At 40.3% G+C, this 26,112-nt stretch overlaps 3 protein-coding genes across 4 annotated transcripts in view; 1 reads left to right on the top strand and 2 right to left on the bottom strand.

The window, feature by feature from the left end:
- Positions 1-810: 810 nt before the first annotated feature.
- Positions 811-9,780, bottom strand: DNAAF10 (dynein axonemal assembly factor 10). Its single transcript, XM_051613314.1, has 8 exons — positions 9,542-9,780; positions 8,190-8,290; positions 7,012-7,142; positions 5,774-5,875; positions 4,513-4,628; positions 4,024-4,158; positions 2,468-2,565; positions 811-1,714 (listed from the first exon to the last, which is right to left on the bottom strand). The coding sequence occupies exons 1-8, from the start codon at positions 9,746-9,748 to the stop codon at positions 1,507-1,509; spliced, it is 1,098 nt and encodes a 365-aa protein (XP_051469274.1). The 5' UTR covers positions 9,749-9,780; the 3' UTR covers positions 811-1,506.
- Positions 9,781-9,829: 49 nt separating this feature from the next.
- Positions 9,830-14,916, top strand: PNO1 (partner of NOB1 homolog). The gene is made up of 7 exons (XM_051613318.1): positions 9,830-10,076; positions 10,155-10,304; positions 12,158-12,241; positions 12,878-12,938; positions 13,509-13,626; positions 14,101-14,171; positions 14,634-14,916. Exons 1-7 carry the CDS (start codon positions 9,897-9,899, stop codon positions 14,699-14,701), a joined length of 732 nt encoding a protein of 243 aa, XP_051469278.1. The 5' UTR covers positions 9,830-9,896; the 3' UTR covers positions 14,702-14,916.
- A 1,411-nt stretch (positions 14,917-16,327) lies between these two features.
- PPP3R1 (protein phosphatase 3 regulatory subunit B, alpha) overlaps positions 16,328-26,112 on the bottom strand; it is a 39,476-nt gene continuing 29,691 nt past the window's right edge. For both annotated transcript variants that reach the window (XM_051613322.1, XM_051613323.1), the window contains exons 3-6: positions 23,867-24,043; positions 21,765-21,824; positions 20,729-20,913; positions 16,328-18,500 (exon numbers count right to left, since the gene is read on the bottom strand). In XM_051613322.1, the coding sequence (XP_051469282.1) occupies positions 18,453-18,500; positions 20,729-20,913; positions 21,765-21,824; positions 23,867-24,043 (470 nt within the window). In that variant the 3' untranslated portion in view covers positions 16,328-18,452. The remainder of the gene's footprint in view (positions 18,501-20,728; positions 20,914-21,764; positions 21,825-23,866; positions 24,044-26,112) is intronic.

Here is a 26,112-nt window from a genome sequence, read left to right as displayed (position 1 = left end):
CAGTCTTCTGCAGGAGGGGGAAGGACTATAAACAGAGCAGGCTAGGCTGCCACAGGCAGCTTTGGGTCTGCTTGTTTCTTGTTTAGCCTGGGAGAAGCAGAAATCCAATCTGCTGAGAAGATACTGAATAGTACAGGCACTAGCAACAGCTCTTCTCTCCAGCCAGTGACTACCTTTCATTCTTTAGGTACACACATACAGCCACTTACCTTTCCCGAACAAGGACAGCACCACCATTCATCTGTACTTCTCTCCAGGACTCAGGTTTTTGCAAACTCTTGCCATGCAAACCATTATGTATTTTCATGAAACCAGCTACTCATAAGGGAAATGCATTCCTTCATTTTCAAAACAACAAATAAAATTAATTCCAAAATTAAGTACCCAGAGGTAACACGTATTTCATCTTTTGGAGGCACCTGGAGCCTTAAGAGGTGGTGTTTATCAGTTCTTGCTCTCATTTGTATCACTATCATGTAGGCTCACTAAGAGCCCTCCCTGGAGTTGTTTGTATACGGAAGGGACATTTTTGCTGCAGGCCAAATATATAATAAAAATACCACCAAGAGCCCAGTCCTGCACTTACCATTCTTTGTTTTCCTTCACAGGTACCTATACTGAGAGCTTTTTCTTCCCTTACTCTGTGCTTGACTGAGAATTACTACTGAAGAGAGAAACCACATTTCCACAAATTTCTGCTGGCTAGCATACCTCTCAGCACATATATTTTATTTAGAGCACAAAGCTAATGGGGGCCATCTCTGAACAGTGCATTTTAGACTGTCTGAATGTTTGAATAATATGCCTTGCTTGTATTAAGACAACACTCCATATAATTTTATTTGTAGAATCCTACATAAAAAATAAATATAAAAAACAACAGAACATAAACACTTGTAATGAAACAAAAGTAAAATAATAAAACAGTGCATTCTGCTCAACAGATTAATTTCAATATGATCTTCAATAGAAAGCTTACTCCATTAAAACTGAAGAGCATTCATTATAATTTCTATCATGTATTAAAGAATCCTAAGTCACTTTAACAAGCATTCTAATGAATACAGCAAATAACTCAAGAGTTTCTGTGAGGGAGTATATAGTAGTTTCCATTGCATGAATGCATATAGACAATACTATACATAAAAAAGCCAAACCATTTAACAAGTGTGAACAGATCTGCACTGTGATTAAACTGAACACAATTTAAAAGTGATTTCTGAAGTTACAGGTTGTGTTAACACAAAGGCACATTTTATTTTAAATGTAAATTCACATTTCTAGAAGTTAAAAGTTTTGTGCCCAGGCAACTTTAAGTTATTGCGGCACAATCAAACAACTCTAACTGCATGTATCTGAAGTTTCAATAGAAAGATCTAGTTTCTATTTATTTAATCCAGTTTTAATAATGGAGAAATTAAACTAGAAACAGGCAAGCTCTTGCTCCTGTATTTACAGACTGCAGCAAACTATACTGCTTTCTCATCAGAAATTCTAGTCTTCCTCTCAAATCTTGTTAAGCTTGGTAACTATCAGCACCCTCACAGTCTGGTCAAAGGCGCCACAAACACACAGTCCCTTTTTGTCAGGGCTCCAGTCTAGGCTGGAAATGGGCTGCGTTGACAGAGTCACATTCTGCAAGAGGCTGACAGAACCTGCTACCCCCATCTCAGCTCCTTCAGAGTCCTTCTTCGAGCGCTGAGCTGGGTATTCACTGGCAATAAGAAAAGTAAAACATGTGCTTAGAATTTACTGATGCAGACATCATTATCCTCTTTGTTTTCAAAGGAAGGGTTTTCTCTGTTCTCAAGATAAGGAAAATAAATTATAAATGTCTTTAAAATAATTAATATTCATATCCAGCTATATCCACACTGCATACTTGGTAAATATTTCATAGAAGAAAAACACTGAGGCAGGAAATTTTGAATCCTGACACCTCTCTTCATTTTTTAACTGTTTGGGTTTTGCCACAGGCAAGAAAATTTCATCTCAGCTATCCCTCTGAAACTCAATGCACCTACTTCACAGTGTTTAGGATGATTAAATTATTCTGCCATGTAATGTAAGAAGATGTAAACAGAAGATTCATTAAAAGTCCAGGCTTTCAATATTATTCTCACACATAACTGCTACGATATGAGAATTCTAAGAAATCCCTCTTCTTCCATTTATGACCTTTTTAAGAAAGGATATAGTTAAATCTTGATTATGGTAAGAAAACTGGCAAGGGACAAAATTCACCAGTGCTGTTGTCACATTCTTTGAGGGATTAATTCAAGATTCCAGATCAAGTACTGACACTGAAATCCACCCTTTCTACTGCATTTGTAAGCAATAATTTAAAGCAGAAATTCTGAGGTTGGAAGAAGGACCCCATATATCCTTTTCAGGAAGATTCTTTCTTAAAACATTAGATGGTTTGTTTCTTGTTCCCCCTGCTGCAGGCTGGAGAGTAATCACTTACTATTTCCAGAGATGAAGGCTCCCAGCTCCTCCACTCGTCATAAATATATCCCTGTTCTGTGGCAGGTGCCGAACCTGCCAAATGGTAGACTTTTGCACCTAATAAAAAAAAAATCAGTGTTGTATAGAAGTCAATTACAGATGAGCTTCACAAGAAAGGATGCAGAACCTTAAAATGGCAATCACTTGTATGAACAGAACCCCATGTTCTCACAGTGGATATTGGAACATATGTTCTGAGGTACCTTCCCTTCCTCCAGTCTTGCAACCTGCTGCCACAGGAGTGGCCAGTTCCCACAGAGGAGAAGCCAAGTCAGGCCTTCAGAGCACTCCATTCTTCTGCAGGGATAAGGCAGCAGCCCGATCAAGGCTACCACTCACTAGTACTCAAGCTGCTTTGGGACTGGCCATGTGAGCAAGGTTAAAGAGAGGTAAGGTGGCTGCATAAGCAGGTCATTTGGAACTGCTTGAGAATGACAAGATTCCCAGGTTCTTAGGTGACACAGTCAGCACAAGGTTAATTTCATCACCATCACACACTACAAACACTGTGCAAACACAACAAACAATCTACAGTTCAAATTTAAGTCTCAGCCAGGGCACAGCAAGATCACACAGCAACAGAAATCACTTAGGGAAAAACTCCAACACATGTACTCTGACTCAATGCATCTCTGCAAATACCCAGAAGGAAAAGCTTAAATGCATTGAAAGAAAGAGAACAAATTCCATTTTCACATTTTGATTATTACAAACACTAATTCAGTAAATAGTTTTGTGTTATCTGACTGAAGGACTTCCAACATTTTATCTGCTTTGAATGGTGGCATGGAAAATATTGATTTAAAAGATATTAAGTTGAAACTCAGCTTTTTGTAATTTAGGCAGTCCTGGAGAACTTCACCACAAAAGTTCATTTTCTCTAATTATCATCAGATTTTATATGCTAAAAATAAATAAATACTGCTTTACAAAGAACTTAGACTAATCAAGGCCACAGATGGAAGAAAAAAGGGTTATAAGAGCTCTCCATATTTAACAGCCTCTGGGCTAAGTGTCTCCTTCACTCACTCCCAATAACTGAATCAAAAAATGCTCAATTCTGAAGAAAAACAATGATTTCTGTGTCTCATATGAGGCCTGGTGACTGCAGGAATAAAAGTGTGTGCAGAAGGCTCATTTCCTTTTGGGTTATATTTAAGATTTGGATCTGCATGCTCATCATGATTAAATATGGCCTCAAACAAATGTGACTCCCAGACCAGGGGCACAGCTGAGTGCACAGAGGTGCAACTGCAACAGAACCCTAAGACCAGAGAAGCCAAATGTCAGGTTATAAAAGAGAGAACACCTGGGTGAGCACTGGCAGCTGGATGCACTAGGCCCTTTCACTGCCTGCACCTGGGGCCACAGCAGCCATCTTACCCGCACAGCTTGTGCCCCTGTAAACTGAGCATCTACTACCTATCAGACACAGTAGTTTTAGACCTGTGGTACTCTGACAGCATACATTCAAAATGTTTGTCTCTTATTAAGAAATTGTCTGTCTCCCCATACCTTCTCTGAAACAGAAGCAAAACCTTTGGCCGGATGCTGAGTTCTCATATCAAAAACATGAAATTTTCCTTCAAGCGATGTGGCCACTAGCTTGTTCATGTTTACATCTTTTCTATCAAATTCTACACTGCAAACCTGGAAATAAAAAAAAAATATTAAAAATTACATGCAGCCTTGAAATTTAGCCACTGCTAAAAAAAATGGGGGTTTTGTGATTCGTAAATATATGCTAATCATTGCTTATTTGTACAATGCCAACATAACCAATTTGAAAATAACAAAATTATCTGAAAACATGAATCTACCTAAAAATACCCCACGCTATCCAGACCAAGAACTTGAGTAGTATAATTTGGTGAACTTAAAACAACTCCTTTGTACTATCTGAGCAGAACCGTCATCTGGGTCAATTTCAGGTAGACACAGGACTTTTAATTTTTCCATCCTGCTTAAGATCTAGAATGAAAAATACTTTTACGGTTTCCTTACCCCATTCTTAATGTTGGTCTCCCATCGTAGTGACATGGTTTTTAAGTCAAACAATTTAATGTCCCCATTGTCATATCCAGCACATACAACACGTTCCTCTTGATTGTAAGCATTTCCTGGACACAGTGAAATAATTAATCAGAACACTGAAACCTTCTTTAGGCTGTACATTTCAGACCTCCTAAGCCTGCTACTTCAACTTATATTTATACCAGAAAAATATTACTATTGCGATATTAAGATTTAATGAATAGTCTGGTTTTCAAACCGGAAGTATAGAAAATATAGCTTCCAAATTGGTAGTCTGTTTCTTATAAAAATATCAGAAAAATCCTTATTCCCCCTGCCAAAATCAAGTGTGAAATGTTAGCGGGACAAGAAGACTCTTCTATGGACATATGCCCATAGGGAGGCCCTGGGCATCACCATGCCTTTACTAGAGAGATGTAGAAGCCTGCCTGCAAAACCTTTCAGCTGACAGGATCAAGGAAACAGTGTCTGAAAGAAGTTATCCCTGGGCATGTAGCTCAAGATGAACCTGACCTTGGCTCAAGCTTCACTGACTCAAAAGAAAATGGAAGGAAATACGATGACACTTTTTTCTCTGTCCATCAAAGCAGAATACAAAGCTACCAATAGCAATGAGCATTACAGTTGCAAGTTGCTAGGAAATGTCCTCTCCTTACTATCAACTTTGTTATTATACTCCCTGAGCTTATTAGCACTTTGTAAAACTCACTCCCTAATTCCAGAGGCAAAAATGGAGCTAATCCAGAAATACCAGCTTGTGTAAAACACAGCTTGCTCTCTCCAAAGGAAAAATGCAGAGCACACATCAAACATCTCTGTTGTCTTTAATTAGCTCTTAGCTTCAAGGATCTTCTCTTAAGTTAATGCCTTAATGCTTGATAGATGGAACTATGCCACAACAGCAATTTGTTCCTTGTACACTCCAGCATTTGCACTCCTTCAGGACAACACAGCTGGATACACTGTTTTTACATTCCTTGACATAGAAATAAAGCTTGCACAGTTTGTCTGTGAAATGATTGACCAAAAGTGATAAGCAAATGAGTCCAAAACCCTGACATCACAAAACTAGTTTCTTTTGAAAACCCATTAAACACACATAAATTTGACAATGTTGAAAAGCAAAACCTGCTACTGACTGGTCCATACAAAACAAACTATTCCACAACATCCTGAAATACTTTGATAATATTCAATGAGAGGGATAAACTGATATAATCTGATAGGTCACCAAATGCTACTGTCCAGCAGTCTCTTTTGCTCTCCCCCTGTGCAGGCTCCATATTAGCAACAGGAGTATCCTTCTGTCTTGGGTCCCATACCTTCACAGTTCCTGTGAGAGAAAGACAAGGGATTTTGTATTACGGATACACTGTCACGTTGTGTTCATCTTCCCAGGGAAGGTCTTTGCTTTTCAGCCTGACAATTCAAAACACAGGGCATCTCTTTCAATTCCAAAAAGCCAGACTGCTTTTAGCAGACAGAAAAAAACCCAAAAGAAAACAGAATTAAACCAAATGTCACTCCAGTCTTCACAAAGGGCAAGAAGGAGGACCCAGGGAACTACAGATTGGTTAATTGCACCTCCATCCCTGGTGGTAGAACAAGTCATTCTGGACATGATCTCAAAACATGTGAAAGCAAAGAAAGTCATTGGAAGGGGTCAGCAAGATTTCACCAAGGGGAAATCATGCTTGATTCATCTGATTGCCTTCTATGATGCCGTAACTGGCTGGCTAGATGAGGGGAGAGCAGTGGATGTTACCTACCTTGACTTCAGCAAGGCTTTTGACACTGTCTCCCATAACATCCTCATTAGGAAACTCAGCAAGCTGGGGCTAGATGAGTGGACAGAGGGTGGATTGAGAGCTGGCTGTGTGACAGACCTCAGAGGGTTGTGATCATGCACCAATATAGGTTAGGGGTGGACTTGCTGGAAAGCAGTTCTGAGGAAAAGTATCTGGGAGTTCCATTTAAATACAAGGAAAAACTTCTTCACTATGAGGGTGACAAGGCACTGGAACAGGCTGCCCAGAGAGGTTGTGGAGTCTCCTTCACTGGAGACATTCAAGACCTGCCTGGATGCAGTCCTGTGTCATGTGCTCTAGGGGATCCTGCTTTAGTGGGGGAGTTGGACTAAAAGATCTCTAGAGGTCCCTTCCAGCTCTGACAATTCTGTGATTCTGTAAAAGTATTTATTAAGGATATATTCTCTCAAGCTGATATTTGGCATTTATTCTGCTTTGTATTCCCTCTGTCCCACACTCAGTGACAAGAGTATCTTTTGCTTACTTGCAGCTTCTAAACGCATGAGAGAACACTTGTCCCAAGCAAGATTCAAAAGACAGTGTATGAAGAACCAGTTGCAAGAGACTTGTAACGAGTTCAGATGGCAGACTGAGCCCTGCCATCAAAGCTTGCAGACTCTCTCAGAGTAAGTGAAAAGACTTTCAGAGTTCACTAACTCACCATCTCGACTGCCAGTCACAATTTCTGGTGCACCTTCCCCAATTCCTAAGCCACCTACACCATCTATACTGTTTATGATTTCCTTATGACCTTTCACAGAATACACTGGTATTTCAGGAGCTTCTAAATTCCTAGGCAAGAAAAAAAAGAACAGATAATATGGCATTTTCCTTGACACTCAGGATTCATATAAAAATGATATAAACTCAGATTAACTGTGGGAACAAAATATGGATATCACCATGAAGAACCATGAGTCTTTGTTCAGTTCCTTCTTTAGCTACAGCTTTAGGCCGGTCTGGAAGTTTTTGTTTTGCTCTGGACTTCCCTGTTTGTAAAGGCAGTTAAGGGATTCACAGCAGCAACCCTTAAGAACTGTGTTTGTTTTTTTTTTTACATTGGGCTCAAAATTAATCATGCTACACATCAAAACGCTCCAATTAGCTTTACTTTCAGCAAGTCTATATGATGACCTTTTTCACCAATCCCCACCTAGCTCAGACTACTGCTCTTCAAATGAAGAGCATTCAGCTGTGGGTTTCACACTTCTTTCCCACTGAATCTCATCTTTCAAGAACCCTTCAGAATTGTATTTTAAATTTTTTATCCTCTTTCAACTAGTGACTAATTCATGGTGTTCTTATTATTTTAAAAAAACATAACCAATCATTCTTTGGAAAGGGAAAAAGGGAAATAGTAACAACAACAACAATAAAAACAACAATAACAATTGTTTTGATTCTGTAACTTTGACAATCAACTTACTACACAAATTAATTACACAAATCATCCAGGGACCTCAAAAAACAAATGAAACTTCAAGGTTAAAAGTACTTATTTAATCTAAAAATAAAATTTAGGTTGAACACAGCCTTTTATTTGTATTTGTGCATCCATTCAAAAGCCTTTTTTCAAAAGAGGACCTAGAATAACTTTTGACAGGTTTTTGTAACTGCACACAGAAAATGCAGCAGTGAATTAAATTGTTTTGAAGAGTTTATGCTGTTTTTACAAAATAGGCATGTTCCAATACAGTAGCCAGCAAAGCCTGGAACTGGGCCCCAACCACATGCAGCACAGAAAGCATCTTCTACAAAAGGCAGCCACACACAGAAACATCAATTCAAACAGACATGTACAACATCAAATGGAAAAGCTTCAAGAGAACGTGTGCTTACCATATGTTAAGGTTTCCACCAAAATCTCCTGTAGCTACGTATCTTTGCTGCAGAGATGTAGCACCAAAAGTTCCACATTTTATAGGTTTAGCCTTTTCAATCTTAAAAAAAACACAACACCACAGGATACTTTCTGTGTCACCACATGGGAAACGTGCAGCACAATCACAGACTGGGCAGCAGTTTGGTGAGTCTGCAGGTGGCAGATTTAAGTGAAATGCATATAGAATATTTGGTGTAAAACACAATAAAACTGCTATCAAAAGCAAAATATACACACAGAATCATAGAATCCTAGGGATTGGAAGGGACCTCAAAAGATCATCCAGTCCAACCCCCTGCCAGAGCAGCATCACCCAGAGCACATCACACAGGAACGTGTCCAGGCGGGTTTTGAATGTCTCCAGTGAAGGAGACTCCACAGCCTCTCTGGGCAGCTTGTTCCAGTGCTCTGTCACTCTCACAGGAAAGAAGTTTTTTTCTGGTGTTTATGTGGAACCTCCTATACTCCAGTTTGAACCCACTGCCCCCTGTCCTATCACTGGACATCACTGGAAAAAGCCTGGCTCCATCCTCCTGACACTCGCCCTTAACATACTTGTAAACGTTGATGAGGTTGCCCCTCAGTCTCCTCTCCTCAAAGCTAAAGAGACCCAGCTCCCTCAGCCTTTCCTCGTCAGGGAGATGTTCCACTCCCTTCATCATCTTTGTGGCTCAAATACATAATTGTTATTTTTTTTCTGTGCACAGAAAAGCAGGGATTTCAACTGAAAGGTCTTGAAAACCCCTCTCGCCTCTACTTGATGGTGCCAAAAGACGAGACCCAGAGGCTGCTGCCCGTACCGGTTTGAAAACACGAGGCGTCGGGACCCCCGGCCACCCCGCGCCCCGCGGGCACCCCGGGAAAGGGCGGGATGAGCCGTTCCCAGCTCCTAGGGAGCAGCACCGCGGGGGCCCCTCCAGCGCCTCCTCCCTCCACAGCTTCATTAACCGAGGCAGTTAATTGGCTGGCGGCCCCGGGAAGGGACGGGGCGGGGGGGGGGGGAGACGTCCCATGCACCTGAGGCGCCGTTATCCCTGAAAATCAGCAAGCCCTCAAAGGCCAGCTTGGCCTTAAAAAATAAAATAAAATAAAGAGATATAGAGAGAAAACCCTAAAAACCCCAAACGCACCCAGAGGCCCCGCCTTTCCCTGGGACGGAAACCATGGCAACGGCCAGCGGGTGGGCGCGAGCCCGGCCGTTAGCGAAGGGGACAGCAAGAGCGGGCCCCGCGGGGCGGGCTCCCTCCTCCCGGGCTCCCTCCTCCCGGGCTCCCCCGCCGCCCCGCTCCCCCCCCGCCGCCGCGCTCACCTCCCGCAGCAGGGCCAGGCGCCCGCCCCGCAGCTCGTACAGCTGCAGCAGGCCGGCGCCGCGGGCCGCGCTGCCCAGGCAGAGGAGCCGCGCGCTGCGGGGCACCCACTTGCAGTCGAACAGGGTGTAGCTCAGCGCCTGCTGCGCGTGCGCCACCACCTGCGGCCGCTCCAGCCCCGGCGGCGGCGGCGGCGGCAACGACGACATCACCGACACCGACAGCCCCGCCCCGGCGCCGCGGCGGGCGGCACAGGAAGCGGGGCGGGGCGGGAGAGGCCCCTTCCGGCGGCGGCGGTGCGGGGCACGTGTCTCGCGCTCCTCCCGCCGCCCCGCTCCGCTCCGCTCCCGGCCCGCCATGGAGCCCGGCCCGGCCGGCCAGGGCGGCTTCACCTGCGTCCTGCCCAGGCGCGGCCGCAGGAAGCGGCGGGCCGCCGCGGCGGGGGAGGAGCCGCCGGCCGGGGCCGCCATGGACACGGCGGAGCCGCGGCCCAGCAAGAGGCCGAGCTTCCCGCCGGTGGCCGCCGAGGCGCTGGGGGTACGCGGGGCGCCGGGGGGCGCTGGGGCCCCGGAGCCTCGTCTGGCCCTCGGCCTCACAGCCCTCCTCCCCTGCTAGGTCGGGAAAGGCGAAATGCGGAAGGTTCCCGTGCCGGCCAACAGGTACACCCCGTTAAAGGAGAACTGGATGAAGATATTCACGCCCATCGTGGAGCACCTGCAGCTTCAGATCAGGTTTAATTTGAAAACGAGAAACGTGGAGATCAAGGTAACGAGACCTGCTGCTTCCCCCCCCCCCAGCTCGTGTCCGCCGCGCAGGCCTCTCGGCCGGGGCGCGCTGGTTCCGCGGGCCAGAGGCGGGGGAAGCGCGCTGCACCCCCCGGAAGGCTTGGGAGAACGGGAGCTGGCCGGAAAACCCTGGCTGCGGATCCAAATAAAGCCTGTCGAGTTATGGCGTAGGAGCAAGCAGTTAGTGCAAGTGAAATGCAGAGCTGCTGATCTCTTCTGGAAGGGGCAACACGGAATCATAGGAACATAAGAAGCTGGTGGGGTTTTTTTCCCAGTTTTCATAGGAGAAAATTACATACTTGAGAACTAAGGAAGGATCAGGGTGTGTGTTAGGTATGACTTTGGAATGCAGTTTAGGGCTACTAAGTATTTACGTGACAACTTTGAGTTGATGCCACCAAGGCTTATATTATTTTTTGTTTGTGGCAGAAGATAAGGGCCTTTAGTTTAATAGCTTGTGGTTTTTCTTTATTGGATTGCACTGAAGTAGCTGAGGGCAGAGATGCAAATATGTAAGTGCAGGTCTTGCAGATGCTCGTTCTTCTTTCTTATTCCCTCTCAGGAATATTCAGCCTCACTGTTTTAAGAGTATGTCCAAAGTTCCTGATATGCCTTTGACATGAGTTGCTGTATTAGTAAAGTTGATGCATGAGATCTTCTAATGTAATGGTCAAAATGGTGACACTAACAGTAATACTGCTTTCTAGCCTTGAAATCTTATCACAAGTTTAGTGGTAGCAACTAGAGGAAAGGTGACAGACCTGTCCCTTATTTACACTTCCTAGAAATAACTTGAAAGGAAAGACAAGGAAGGTCAAGAACTTTTGCAGTTCAAGAACTTTTGCAGTTCCGTTGAATAACTGCAGGTGAAAATCCTGGGATTTGAAGTCCACTTTTTGATACAGAAAGTCAGAAGCAGGTAGTTTTTGTTCTTGGTCAAACAGATTTCATTTTGCTTATATCCATCATTAATATAAAATGTCTGAAAACTTTGCAACAAATGTCCATAATTTTTTTGACTTGGTGTGGAAGCTGTAAAGGAGATTTCAGGATACCTTTTGTGTATTCCAGGCCTTAACATAATTATCTTCCTTCCATACTGTTTCCAGCTTTATTTTTTCTACTGCTATAAAGACTGCTCTTAAGTTGGCCCTGTTAGTGTCTGCAAAGGCAGATGTGCACAGAATTCCCCACTGGTAGCAGAGGAATGCTTTGGCTCAGTTTTGGAACATGAGCTGAAAAAATGTCCGCTGGCAGCAAATCCTGTGGCCTCTACTGGGGATCAAGGAGGCAGGGAAGTATAAAGCTTAAACACTCCAACACTTGCTGATGTGTCAGCTCCATTTATTTCTGTTCTTACCTCTTGCCTCGTTTCCTCTTTTCCTCTTGTTTCACATATGTTTTATTGAACCTGTCTATGTTTCTCACCACCTGCTAAAACATCTTTAGGATATTGTCATTAGGATAAGTTTCCATCTTCAAGCCCTTCTCTTTTATTCTGCTGTTCTGTGTTGCAGCTTAGTTTGGGATTTTTTGTTTGTGGTTGGATTTTTTAATGAAAAAGGTTCTCTTCGGTCACTGCTGGTGGGCATTTTCAGCAGTTTCTCTTTTCCCTCCCCTCCAAAGCCCACAGGCTCTGGTAGGTGGTGCATTCTTGTGGTTGAGGGTCAACATAATAGAGAAGCAAAAGTTTGTTGCTTGGGTCTTTCAGTGAAACACAATATAGGAGCATTACCTGAGTGTGGCTTTTTTATTTTTAGATTGTATCTCTTAGACTTTTCAAGTCCTTATTGTACTTGCATGGTGTTAATTTGCAAATAACTTCTCTTGCAGACTTGTCAAGAGACAAAGGATCTCAGTGCTTTAACAAAAGCAGCTGATTTTGTGAAAGCTTTTATACTTGGGTTTCAAGTAGAGGTGAGTCTCTCAACAGCTGTATCGTGAGATTGCTTGAATTTGCTTGCACAATGTCTTTGGCCTCTACAAATCACAGTAAGTAAGGAATAAAAATCTTTAGGTGGTTTTCTAGAAGTAAATGTCTGAGATTGTGACTGGAGTGGAAGTCTAATTTCTTCATGCAGAATAAAAAGGTAATCTTCAGACAGCACATAAATAAAATTATACAATGGAGAAAATGTTTAAAGGTTTGTGAGAGGCAAGCAGGGAATTATATTCTATCTGGGTCTGAGGTGCCCTGCACACATAGAGACTGTTCATTTTGCTTTAGTCCTAGTCAATAAGCCTATGCAAAACTAGAAATTGACTTAAAATAACCAAACCACTTTTTGCAGTGTCATATGGGCTGCCCGTTGTTGGAGCCCTGTACTGACACCACTTGTATAGGTGGGTCTGGGGTGAATGTGTAGGGTTCTCCTCAGAAATGAATGCTTACATTGTTTATGAAAAATTAGCTGGTCTAACTTTAACTAGCGTTTGGTATATGTTAAGTGGAGAAATACTACTGATGTTGTCTGTTTAAATGTATAGAGAAAACATAAAATCTTGCAGCTCTGTGGTACTGTAATACTGATAACAAAACTCTTGATGTTTCAGGATGCTCTTGCTCTCATCAGATTAGATGATCTTTTTCTGGAATCATTTGAGGTTACAGATGGTAAGTAGTTCTGCTGCAGTATCCAAGTAGTCATGTGTACTATCTGTGAGTATATTTTCTGTGGGTCATCTGTTTGTCTCCCCCATTTATCATTTATCCTCAGGGTTGAGGAAACCCTTCGTGCCATTACACAGAACCATTGTCTTGGTACAGGCTTGAAAGGGTTGTCCTTTTTCAAAGATCTCCCCTGAAACTTTAAAAGCATATGATTTTGTCAGGTTGATTGGATATTTCTTCTCACAGGGTAAACATTGCTTTAAACTTAAAGGTGATGTGGTGTGTTTTGGGGAATACATCCAGTACATTTTTAAAGTGAAAGGGGCTCTGTTCCTCCTACTATCATGAGAGCAAGGCATGGGAAAGGGGCAGCAGAAATGTTAATTGTTTCACGTCTTACTGGGAGTCCTTGCAGCAGGATTCTAGTCAGAGGTGAATATAGATATGTTTGTATTTCACCTCTAGGAAAGTTGCTTTCCTATTTTTTAGAATGATGTTTCCAGTAACTTGAATAAGGGCATTACAGAAATACACACCACTGCTGCTGTACTTAGTGTGCTATTCTTCTTTCAGTCAAACCTTTGAAAGGAGATCATCTGTCAAGAGCTATAGGGAGAATAGCAGGGAAAGGTGGAAAAACAAAATTCACTATAGAAAACGTAACCAGGACGCGAATTGTTCTTGCTGATGCGTAAGTATTGACTTCCTTCCTTCTAGCACAGTCCCTAAACTAATCCATCTTCTCTTCCAGGAGCACAGATAACTTAGTTTTCTTTAAACTGTTGTAGAGTATTGGACAACTTATTTAAGTGTTATTTTTAATGAACACCAACTGCTTGCATATTTATTTTGAGAAGAATGAAGAGTCACCACCACACCTAGAACTGAGCCGCTTATACACAGCATAGGAATCATTGAAGTTGAACCCATCGCCCCTGCAACATTTCCCTCCTGAAGTTGCTACAGTTAAATTTGCAAATGTTAACTATTTCAAGAGATATTTAGAAGAGCACAAATTTTATATTATAGATTTTTCTTGGGTTTGAGGGGTTTATTTGCAAGTTTAGAAAAGGAACTAGTACACTGATCTGAAATTCTGCATTTATCTCTAACCTCAGACTCTTATTGTTTTTTCCAGTAACTAATGCTACTTTGCTTTTTACAGGAAAATTCATATTTTGGGCTCTTTTCAGAACATTAAAATGGCAAGAACAGCAATCTGCAATCTAATTTTAGGTAAGTCCCAGTGTCTCATCTTCCCCATTATGTGTCTTGCAGTCTGACAGACTGCTTTCTGTGGGTCTTACCTTCTTCCCTGGTGTGTCATGCAGGTAGCTTGCTGGGAGCTGACTTGTTGCTCTTAAGAGAAGGGTTTGGGGAAGCAGCAGAGAGCCTGGGGCTTGGTTTCTGTCTCCAAAACCCTCTGTATGGTGTAAAAAGAGTGTTTTCTGTTCTTTGCTTCAGCTGCAGCAAGTCCTGAGGAGCTGTTTTGTATGCACTGTCTAGGAAGCCAAAGGGGAAAGCCTGTATCAACAGTAGCAGCTTAACTCTGCTCTTGCAGTTACAGACAAGGTGGCTAACCTTGTCTTCTCTCCCATGGGCTTATTTCTCCACTTTTAACACAGCAATGAGCAAGACACCTCTTTCTGTGACATCCATTATCTTGTTGGCTGACTGAATTTGTGCTTTCTCCTGCAGGCAGTCCTCCATCAAAAGTTTATGGGAATATTCGGGCAGTGGCCAGCAGAGCAGCTGAAAGATTCTGAGCTGCAGTGGGCTGCACCACCAGGGGCTGGGAGTCCTGATTTCTGTATGCACAGGAGGCCTGGAGCTACACAAGCACTCAGTCTTCTGCTTGATTTGGAAGCCCAGAAGAAAACTGGGACTGTTGGTGCAGTCTAATTTCAAATCAGACAGCATGTCTGTTTTGAACACACTCTGTATTTCTGTATAGTCATTAAAATTTAAATTGTTGTGTCTACATCAGAAGTACAGGTACCTGATTTTATTGAAACTTACCTGCAAATGAAAACATGCTTCATTACTGACTTTCCAGAGTATTAGAGACTGCTCTGAGGATTGCATTTAAGCCTAAAGGAATAAGGATAGGCAAGTTGTTCATAACCACACATTATGAATCAGTATCTTCCTGGAAAAAGGAAGTGTCAAATGGAATGCAGAGTTCAATGGCAGGCTGCCCAAGGATTCTCTGCTACTGATGGAGTAATGTACCACACAGAAATGGTGAGAAGAGGTAAATAATGCATTTGAACTTAATAGTAGAGTCTGCACCTAGACAGACTTTTATTCCCTCAGAAGTGATCTGCAAGGGCAGCCTAGTGAGATTAAATACATGACAGTGTAGTAGACCACAAACAACTGCAAAGTGCCGTCTCCTCCTTAGAATGACACGTGCAATTGAGTAGGGGGAGAGATAACAGAGCCCAGCCACAGTTCCAACTTGACTTAAAGATGAATCCTTTTCTCCTGCCAGCCAAACTTGTTAGGAAGTCCCTTGTAAAGTAATTCAGTTTAGGTTTGTGAATGAAAACAAAAACTGAAATGAGATTATCAAAACCACTAGCACCCTGAGTGTTTCTCTCAATGTCAGTTTCCAGAGCAGCACTTTATGGTATGGGATTATTATTGCAGCCAAATTAATTTGAGTCTTCAGTTGCTAAGAGATTTAAGACTTGCTGAGTTACTTAAATTTACAGCTCTCAGCAGTCTGAGCTATACAGGAAGGAGAGTGTCCATTCCAAGCAGGTCACCTACCTGCTTAGCACATTTTCTGTCCATCAGCTGCTTATGTCATTTATCTCAATTAGCTTGAAAAGACAGGAGAGTGAGGCCAGCACACAGAAGATTAATCTAACCTTTATCCTAAAGCAGGCACATACCAGGACAGACCAAAAGCAGTAGAAAGGGAGAGAGCAGCCTCAGAAGGCCCAAACAACTGCACTACAAAGAGCAACAGCAAACAGCTCCTGTAAAGGACATACCTACTACAGGGAGGGTTCTCACCAGCACAGGATTCCAACCTTTCCTTGAGTAAGAATCTGACTATATTAAGGTTAGGAGTTTGTTGTTTTTCAAACCACCTTCCACTTACCATAATAATTCTGAATTTAGTAGGATTTAAAACAAGGTATTTTATCCAATTGCAACATGTAGCAAAGAGAGATGTGTCTTGGAGAAAAAAAAAACGTGATTGGTCTTGAATCACTAAGATGACACCTGAAGTACTCTGTGTGCACCCTGGAGAGTTTAAAAAAAAATCTTCATAATCAGAGGGGACAAAAACTAAAGACATTAAGTTTTCTTCAAAGCAGAGTGCAGAGCTGCATTAAGGTGAACAGGAAAGGTCTGGGTAAGTACTGAAGCACTCCAGCCAAGGTTTAAAGATTTTATTTTGTATTCATATAGTATGAAGGTCCTTATAGTTCCCACAACATATGATGTAGCATGCAGAGGAAAAACTAAACATTCAACATAAATCATTTTTCCCCACACAAACTAAAAAAAAAACAAAACAACCAACCTCATCCCTCCCCTTCCAATGCACCTAAGGAAATAACATCAGCACTAATTTCTATAATGCCAGCCAAGATATGCACAAGCAAGTAAGAGAAATTGAAAGCATTTGCTAAAATGTTTGTAACAAATACTTATGTACAAAAAATTCACAAAAGACTAGTTCCCCCTTGAAGCAGAGCACATGGCAGTTGACACTGGAACAGATAGAACCACTGGCTGGGATTATAAGCCACGTACTGATCCAGAGGAAGAAAAGTTACATGTAGTGGAGATTTTTGTTTTGAACATCAACATTTACCAAAGTTTGGCAACATTATCTTTTAAATTATGCAAATTATGTAAACAAGAGGAACATGTCAAATCGATCTACATGCAAAACTTCATGTCATGCAAGGACACCAAGCACCTGGATTTCTCTCTCACAGACAGAGCCCATGATGTGCAGCACTCAGTTGAAGGAACAGCTATGGCAGACAGGTGCTCGACTGAAGTAGGTTCAGACAACCTGCACTTTCCACTGCTGATTATAAAATAATTTTTTTAATAGAAAAACTACTATACAAGAAAGATGTACTGTCCTAAAAAAAATCTAGCAAATATTTTTCTTCCAGCCAATAGTACCATTGCAGAAAAGGGAAGGGATGATATAAAGTTGTAAAACATGGCTCGCTACTTTTATATCACACAAATATATCAAGTTACCATCCGTTACAAATTATGATATGGACAACTCTAAAAAAAAAAATTCTCCAGGCAAAGGACTGGAGAACTGCAAGAGGTATAAATTTAGATAGTGTGAAGCTTTCCTCCTCTATGGCATAGGTTAACAAGATTTTCCCCCTGTATGAATCTTATATACATATATATATATAAAATATTACCAGTTATTTATGCTACCTGTAGTAGTATTTAAATGCAGAGGGGAAACTATGATGATTGAAACAACAGAATTTAAATGGCAAGAACATTTTGTAATCTAAGTACTGTATAAAATAAGTAGATGGGAATCCTGCACAGTTATGTCAATCCTAATTTCATTAAGATAAGCACAAGAGAAAATTGTGAATGCATCTAACATCTTGAGCAGCCATATCTAAAATGAATCCAGAACAGCAGATTGGCCTTAACTTCAGGACAGCTGTAACTGCTCTGCACTCCTAGCTTATGAAATCTCACAGCCGTCAAAGCATTCTGCAGCTACTACATGCATGTGAGGGCTAGTTCTTGGCAGTAGCATTAAACTATATTCTCATACTAAGTAGAACTGTACTAAGTTATTTAGCAAAGAGACACAGTCCCTGGTAATATATTAACAGGTATAAATAAACTTAGTTTCCTGTGTTACAAAAAAAAAGTAATTAAGGTGAATTAATAAGAAGCAATGCTTTGTCAGCCATTCAATATATAGAAACATCTGAACTGTCACAGGAACAGGAAAAGAGTTGACCTAACACCCATTTAAAATTTTACATTCTTCTACTATATATATAAAACTGTGTGAAATAAAAGTAAGGATGTATATCCATATATTGAACTGTTAATATTCTGCTTGGCACTTTGTACTCTAGTTTTGTTTCTGAATCAAGTATATTAAATTAAAGCCCACCTAGCTACTACATATAGAAAGCTACATATATATCTATATATAAATACACACACACATATATATATAGATAGATATTTCCTTGTTATAAAAGATGAAGAAAAATAAATTAAAAAGCCAACCCCTTCCCTTTCTCCACCACACTGATATGCTCTTTCCATCTTTGCTGTCCTTCAGACTTTAAAGTGCTACACCGAGTTATTGAGAGAATAAAAGTTCAATAACACTTAGTTGGCTTCATGAGGCTCATGTTGGAAAATGTGGCTTCACAGAGAAAAATACTTCCATTTAAATACACAGAGAGCATTGCTGGACGTCTTGAGCAGATCTTCAGAGATGGAGAAGAAAGCAAAAGTGTTGGGTGGTGCCCGACAGAGTCACACGTCTACGACCATCTTTTTGTGGATATCTAGGCCTCCTACAACCTGGGAAAAAAAAAATCAGTGTTCATAAATAGGTGAGAATTGAAAGTTAAGAAGACACAAAGAACACACTTTATTCAGAAGATGCATTCAGGTCAATCACAATTACAGTCCTTCCCTGGCTTCTCCTAAATCATTTACATTTCTCAAGTATTGTACAATATTGTGAATGAAGTAGATATGAACCAAGGTAATTAATACAATTTACACACTCAAGGGCCTGAAAAACAGTATAAGTTAAACCATTTTGGCTTTCCTCCCCCAACTCTTACTCTGACCTTGTGATATTTTTCAGCATGTTAAATGTAATGCTAACTTTACTTCTAAAACACCCTGTGAAACTGCATCTTGACATGAAAAGCAAAGGGCCTTAGGGCAGGGCAGCAGGATTTCTCACAAAAACTGCATGCACCCAAAAGAGAATTACAGTGTTCAAAGGTGTACAATTCATGTACAGAGAAAAGGAAAGGTGCCACGTCAGAGGAACTTTTTATAATATGGAAACAAAATTCAAAGGCCAAACAGTATGGCCAAATGGCACAAACAAAAAAGCATTTTTGTAGATAGATGGCACAAAATTGAAATCAGGTAAAACGCAAAAATGATGATACGATACTGTAGAAATGAAACGTGTCTTGCCAGGAGGTCAAAAAGACTGAAGGAATTAAAATAAAGGAAGAGGAAAAAAATCAAAATGTAGTACAAGACAGGAAGTCTGGGCAGAAGCCGAAGGACAAGAGAAAAGAAAGAGTAACATCATTTGCAATGGATGGCTGGAAGACAACAGCCCAGTGCAAGAAATAGTTATTTCACTGATCCAGGTGTTTTCAGGCTGCAACTCATTCTGAGTTCTCTGCAGGTGAACACACCTTTTCACATGATGCCATAAAAATAACTAAACTCCTAAAAGAAAATATGCAGACAACAGAACCTTTTTGCTTTAACAGTAAAGGTGGGCAGCTTTTTTTTCCCTGGTTTGTTTGGGGTTTTTTTGGAACTTGCATTGATCATGAGTATGAACAAATTATGCTTGAGCTGAAGTTGTAAATTCAAAGAGTAGGAAGCAAAAGCAATGCTTGAGCACCTATCAACTCAAACTGTGCTACCCAGCTGTATGTTCATTAATACAGCATTTAAAATTAATGTGTAAATGCTCATAATTGCATAGCACATTGAAAGAAAGTATTTAAAACTAGCTGTCAATTGATTAAACAAATATGACACAGATGAAAATCAACCATTTCAAGTCTGAAGTGCTATATTCATGCATTCTGCTCAGTAATACCCAAAGTTTTTAAAAGGTGCCTTTCAACTGTTTGTCCTTTTTCAGGAGCAGCACTTGAGGGGTTTAATCTGTTACTGACACAAATCCCACTATGTGGCCTTTGTAAAATCCCATCTTCTGCAGATTGTGATAATCTCCCCAGCCTCTCCCCATACCCTGCAAAGATAAACCGTTCTAAAGGGTGATTTGGAGCAGACACCTAGTTTAGAGATTGGAAGATTAACCTGAATTTAACGCTGTGGAAAACACCTCTCCCCTTCATGTACCACCCCACCAGTGACACTTTTAAAAAGAGATCTGCTATGACATACTTGGGTTTCACACCTTTCAGATCATTTGAAGCATTTTTCCTCCCTTGGCAGACTACATGTCTACCCACCATGCTTTGACTTCACTCCCTATATTCTATTAAGCACTTTGAGACATTTAAACCAGCAGAAATTGTTAATCAGAAGTAGCTGTTGAAAACAAGGAAAACCAGCCTCCTGCGACAAGCAGTCACTTGCAAGTAATCTTTAAAGCTGCTAATTTCTACCAGCATAGAGACCGAAATTCAATGTATGTCCTTCATGTCAGGCTAGCATTTTTGTCCATATGCAAAAGTAATTAGGACTGGTCTTGTCTTTCGTATGTCATCAAATGACATAGAAATTACTTTGTAAAAGTTGCTGTGCTCTGAATGAAGCCATCTTCTTCAGGCACACTAGTCAGTGGGATAGTCTGCATCCTGAAGGAACCCATTCATGACTTGCTCAGAGGCCGTAAGACATTTCTCTATTGGAAGCCACAAGATGATACCATCTACAATAAAGCTGTGGCAAAGGATGACTGTTGTCACATCAGAAGAAACACTCTGCTTTTATAGCTTTACCCTTTATACTTTTTACTATTTTTCCTCCTTTTTTCAAATTCCAAATTATCAAAGTTTTCTTCAGAGGTTACTTACAGCACAGAATTCTTCAAAGGATATCCTTCCATCACCATCCTTATCTGCATTAATAATGGTTTTATCTACAATTTGCTGTAACTGAGTGTCTTTGAGATTGTTCCCAACCATCATCTTCAGGACCTGGAAGAGCTCTCCATTTGAGATATAACCATCTTTGTCCATATCGTAAATGCGAAAAGCAACTGCAGAAGTAAAACATAAACATGTAAAACCTTCAGTAACAAAGGTGGTTGGAAAAGAGCAATATGCATTCATGTGCTTTGCATTAACAATTTGATGAAACAATCCTGCACAAACTGAGAGAAATACTGCATTTTAAGTGAGATTTCTAACAGCCATTCTGTTACAGTCTGGAAAACATGAAACATCAGAAACAATACAATGAACAGTGCTACTATGGAATTTAAAAGAAAAAACTCACTTTAGAGATGTCAATCAGGATTGTTTTAGCACTGGTAAAAGAAATCTATAAAAACCGAACTGGAAAATCTTCACCCTGGTTGCTTTGTTGCAAACACTTTGGCATTAAGACTAAACCTGTATCTAAACATTTCAGTAAGGCAAGTTTCTTTCCTAAACCAATAATATGTCTTAGCTATTGAAAGCTACAACCATCACTGAACTTAGCCCTTCCCTGCTCCAAAAGCTTGAGTCATGTTGCATTCCTGAGGTGTGGTTCTCAAACAATTCTCTAGTGCTTTCCTACTATAGTAGCAAAAAAAAATTAATGTTATCTTATGCTCCCATAAAGCAAAGCAAAGCACATTGCTACAAAGTTTTGTGAACTAAGTTTAAATTATTTTTAAAAAATGGGAAGCAACTTAAGAGATTCAGAGATCAACCCTCTCAAATATTCCCCGCAGAAAAGCATGCTGCCAAATTCTTCACACAAATTAAAATGTGTTGTAAAAAGCTTACTATCTACCTTTATGATTTCTAACTTTTAAAGATAATATGGATTTGCTGATTTCTCAGTGTTAACTACCCAAGGTGTATTTTTGAGGATTAAAAAAATGTTAATGAAAATACTTACACCTTAACTTCTGTTCCTTATCTCCTTTGACACTGAACTGGGAGACTCCTTCTATAAATTCTAAAGAACACAAGAAAAACATTTATGTAAAAGTGTATTTTTAATAAACCAAGGCAATCAACATTCAGAAATTTTCTAAAATTGTAAAAAGAAACTAAATTACCCTAAATGTCTTTAAAATATTGCCTACTTTGTGACACCTAAGTGTCTACATACTTTGATACTTTAATGTTCTTTAGTGGGAAGTACTTCAAATCTAATTTTGTGCCCATTGAGCAGACTTGTTCACATCAGTATTGGAAGTAATTTTGCTACTAGACTTTCACCAGAACCTCATATAAAACCCCCCAAGATCTCTACTAAAGTGGGGATTCTAATTGTACAGCTCCTTGCAAAACTGGTTTCTCAACTTGAAGCAAGAATTACATGAAAACCGCTCAAAATAATTCTTAAAGAAACTTTTCTAAGCCTGGGTCCTTTCAACAACAAAAATGCCTGTTTCCTCACATTAAGCATTTTTCTTTTCACAGTATCACAAAATGGTTTGGGTTTGAAGGGAAGTTTAGAGATCATCTCGTCCAACTCCCTGCCATAGGCAGGGACAACTTCCACTAGCCCAGGTTGCTCAAAGGCTAGTCCAGCCGGACCTTGACACCAATGACAAGGCCTTCATAACTCATCTGGGCAACCTGTTCTAGCATCTAACCACCCTTGTGGTAAAAAATTTCATAGATCCTATCTAAATTTACCTTCTTTCAGTTTAAAATCTTTCCTTTGAGCTTCCTCCTCTGAGACAGAAATAAAGACATTTATCAAACTTGGCCAGATAACAGTAGAATTCATTGCCATTTATTGTAACAGCATCATTTTACTGGAATGGAAAATTGATTTTGACAACTTCCTATTCCCACCCAAGTACAGCATCTCTTGATAATTACATTAACCCAGCTCAATGTCACATGAAACACAGCATCATCTTTCATCACGGCCTATTTTTCACAAGGGGATTTTGAAAAATTACATACAGCAATTACTGTTTTGGAAACCGATACCAAGAAAGTCTTGAAAACTCAACATTCCAGTTACACAGTTTTTCTCCCTATAAAAAACCCTTTAGATTTTTAAAGGTTAGCTGCTTTTGTATGTTAACATTTTATTTTAAATGATAGCCTATCAATGAGATTCATTAACTTACTGCCCAGAGAGGTTGTGGAGTCTCCTTCTCTGGAGACATTCAAAACCCGCCTGGACGCCTTCCTGTGTGATTGTACTCTAGGTGACCCTGCTCTGGCGGGGGGGTTGGACTAGATGATCTTTCGAGGTCCCTTCCAACCCCTATGATTCTGATTCTATGATTCTATGAAAATAAAAAAAGCTCAAATCTGATGAACATCTACCCGTGAGCAATGAGAGGTAATAAATACTACCTTGAACAAAAGTTACAGACATTATAACTCATAAGGTTCAGTGGTTGTTTGAACATAAACTAGGAATGAAGATTTTTAACCTTTTCATCATGAATATTTAAATTAAGTCTAAATTTTTGAAGAAATATACTAAATCAAAACCTGTTTTTTACTTGAATTGCCTACTTAAGATAATAAAAATAATCTTGTGAAGGAAGTATCAACAGAAAAATTTGGACCACTTTCAGAAATTAGAAAACTACTTTCAAAATACTCCAGAAGAGATCTCTTAACAATATTTTGATAAATACAGCTTCTGCACAGACACACAACTTACACAGTTTTACCCCACTTTTTTCAGTCTCCTCAGCCTAACAATATACTTTAGATAAGACCACAATTCAGAGTATGAATTAGTGTACTTTAAGAGATACTTAATGAGTAATCCTAAATCGGCATGACCTGGAAAGCTATTACTGAACAATCTGCTCTTTTAAGCATTTAATTCAGGAGTGCATTGCCCTAATGCACCAGGGAAACTAGTTTTACTGGTATTCAGTTTCACTAAGAATTAGCATCTTTATTTTGATGAACAGATTTTCTTTATCCCCCCCCCTTTCACAGGTGAAACAAAATTGGAATTCCAGGGCCCCAGGAATTCTGATAAAACACCTGTCACAAAGCACAATGTCTTACCTTTGAAGTCCACTTCTCCATTTCCATCTGTGTCAAATATATCTATTACTCGCTGTACTAATGGGTTTTGTTGCAATTCAGGTAAAGACATGAACTCTTCCACACTCAAGGAACCAGAGTTGTCCAGATCAAGTTTCTTAAATCTCTTTCCTAGTCGTTTTATTTCATCAGCATCAACTGAAAGGAAAAGGAACAAACAACACACCTCTGCTCAGAAACGCTTCAGCAAATCCTTTGCCAGTTAAAAACAATGCACATTTTGTTGCTTCCCTAGGAGAATTTCTCCTACTTTGTTAAAACTATAAAACACTCTCATGAAAGTTTATAAAGATAACATCAAATTCTGAAGATAAACACAAGCCTTTTAATTTAAATAAATCTTACCTTTTTTCCTCCCTGCACCAGCCATAATACAGTTAGCCTTGTGACTCACTGAACACCATATGCTGACACAACATTTTTAGGGACTGAGGGTGCTTAGCTAGTTCTTAGTCAGACAGCTCTTACAAATACCAGGTATGAAGAAATGAAAGTAGTGACTGACTTTTCTTTGAAGGAGCTAGAATTACTTTTACACTAGATAAAGACAGTAAGTCAGAAAGACAATTATATTCGTAAACACATTAGCAAAACCAGAGTTGCTCCAGCACACTGAACATACAAGATCTCCTAGGATACACAACAAGTTAAGCAGGCTGTAACAGTCCCACTGTTGGCCAGTTATCACTCACCTACTCAAAGTATCACCCAGACAGACCTAAAAAATTTATCAGTCTCAGACAGACATTTCTGTAGCCACAACCTGCAGACATCTTTTTTTTTTGTCTCAGAAATTAAAGAAGATTCAGGTTCTGCAGCAATACCACTTCATCTGTCTTAACATTTAAAGAGAAACTCAGTTAAAGCATATATCCACGCTTTACACCTCTGATTTTTCCAGGAATCCATGGGAATCCATGAACACCATTAAAACCATTTTGTACTACGTTACTGCTAAAGAGCTTGAAAAATTTTCCCTGTAACAACCTGAAGAAATCCCTGTCAGCAGCTTGATTTATGAGACCAAAAGGTTAGTTCACAAATTGCACACCATGTTTGGGTATGAAGGAGAAACTGAGGTTCTTAGGAAGTCCTAGAAAGAGGCCAACATACAGCAAAGCACAGCAAGCATCTCGTACAGAACCTGAAGCTTTCAAACTCCCCATATCAACTTCTTTCCTAACACGAAGTCTCATCTACATTTCTTAGTTCCAGTTAGTGCGTTTGCCCCAATAGTAAAATAAATTGCTTCTTAACTTCTGCAAGATACACACATACCACCCAATTCACTTTACATCATATTAATATCTTTTTAGGCTTTTGTAAAAGTGCAGCATAAAAACAAATAGAAGTTAAAGCTTTTCAGCAAGGTCAGCCAAAATGCAGAGCTTTATGTTTGGAAGCAGTAGCAGATTCAGAGACCTGATCCTCTCTACTCATTTTCTTGATATCCTCATCTAAAAAAATAACCAAACACAAATCCAGAGATATACTCAATTGCAGTAATTTGTAATGAAATGGAGACAGTACATCACAAGTCCAGATGCACAAGATTATTTTTCTGTCAAGACTTATTTTGCCTGAATAGTAAATTCTGACATTCTTCAGTTAGTCAGTAACTAGAGGCAAAGGGCAAAAAAGGGATGATACTCTCAGAAAAATCTTATCTTTGTTTTGCCAGTAAGTGACAGATCTGATTCTACCTCTAAGGCTACAAAAATAAGACTCAACAGCACTTGCAGAGGCTTATTTTCCTCAGCTTCCAGTATACAATTAGGTATTTTGATTCATTAGGCTCTCGACTGCACTGAAGCTGCATTCATTTACGCACCAGTTTACACGGAAGCCTAGAATGTGACTGAAGGTGTGACTGTAATAGCATGACATTGCACTGCAGTGTCACGAGCAGTTACTGCTGGCATAACCACACAGAAACCCTTCTGGATCATGCGAAAGGAGCAGCGTTACCATATGGTAAAGCTTTATGTAGAACACCATCAAGAGACTAAAAAAAGACAGTACTAAAAGAGAATGGCACAGCACACCTCCAGTGGCAATTAGCTCAAATTAGTAGCTTACTAGTTCCTCCAGCACAACGTGCTGCTTCTGAAGGTATTTGTCAGCTCTTGCTTCTGTCCATAGAAACTCCTCGGTTTCTGTTTTCCTCAAAATCTTAGAGCTGTAAATGGAGTCAGGCAGTCTTTGAA

This window comes from Apus apus, chromosome 3 (genome assembly GCF_020740795.1).
Source record: "Apus apus isolate bApuApu2 chromosome 3, bApuApu2.pri.cur, whole genome shotgun sequence".
Lineage (NCBI taxonomy): Eukaryota > Metazoa > Chordata > Aves > Apodiformes > Apodidae > Apus > Apus apus.
This window is presented reverse-complemented; position numbering and strand designations above follow the sequence as displayed.

Bases quoted from the DNA above. Each gene is read 5' to 3' on its own strand.
- PNO1 (XM_051613318.1), top strand. From the start codon at position 9,897: ATGGAGCCCGGCCCGGCCGGCCAGGGCGGCTTCACCTGCGTCCTGCCC. The intron at 10,305-12,157 runs GTAACGAGACCT...CTTCTCTTGCAG, and splicing joins CGAGAAACGTGGAGATCAAG to ACTTGTCAAGAGACAAAGGA. The intron at 13,627-14,100 runs GTAAGTATTGAC...TGCTTTTTACAG, and splicing joins CGAATTGTTCTTGCTGATGC to GAAAATTCATATTTTGGGCT.
- DNAAF10 (XM_051613314.1), bottom strand. From the start codon at position 9,748: ATGTCGTCGTTGCCGCCGCCGCCGCCGCCGGGGCTGGAGCGGCCGCAG. The intron at 8,291-9,541 runs GTGAGCGCGGCG...GTTTTTTTTAAG, and splicing joins GCCTGGCCCTGCTGCGGGAG to ATTGAAAAGGCTAAACCTAT. The intron at 1,715-2,467 runs GTAAGTGATTAC...TCTTATTGCCAG, and splicing joins AGCCTTCATCTCTGGAAATA to TGAATACCCAGCTCAGCGCT.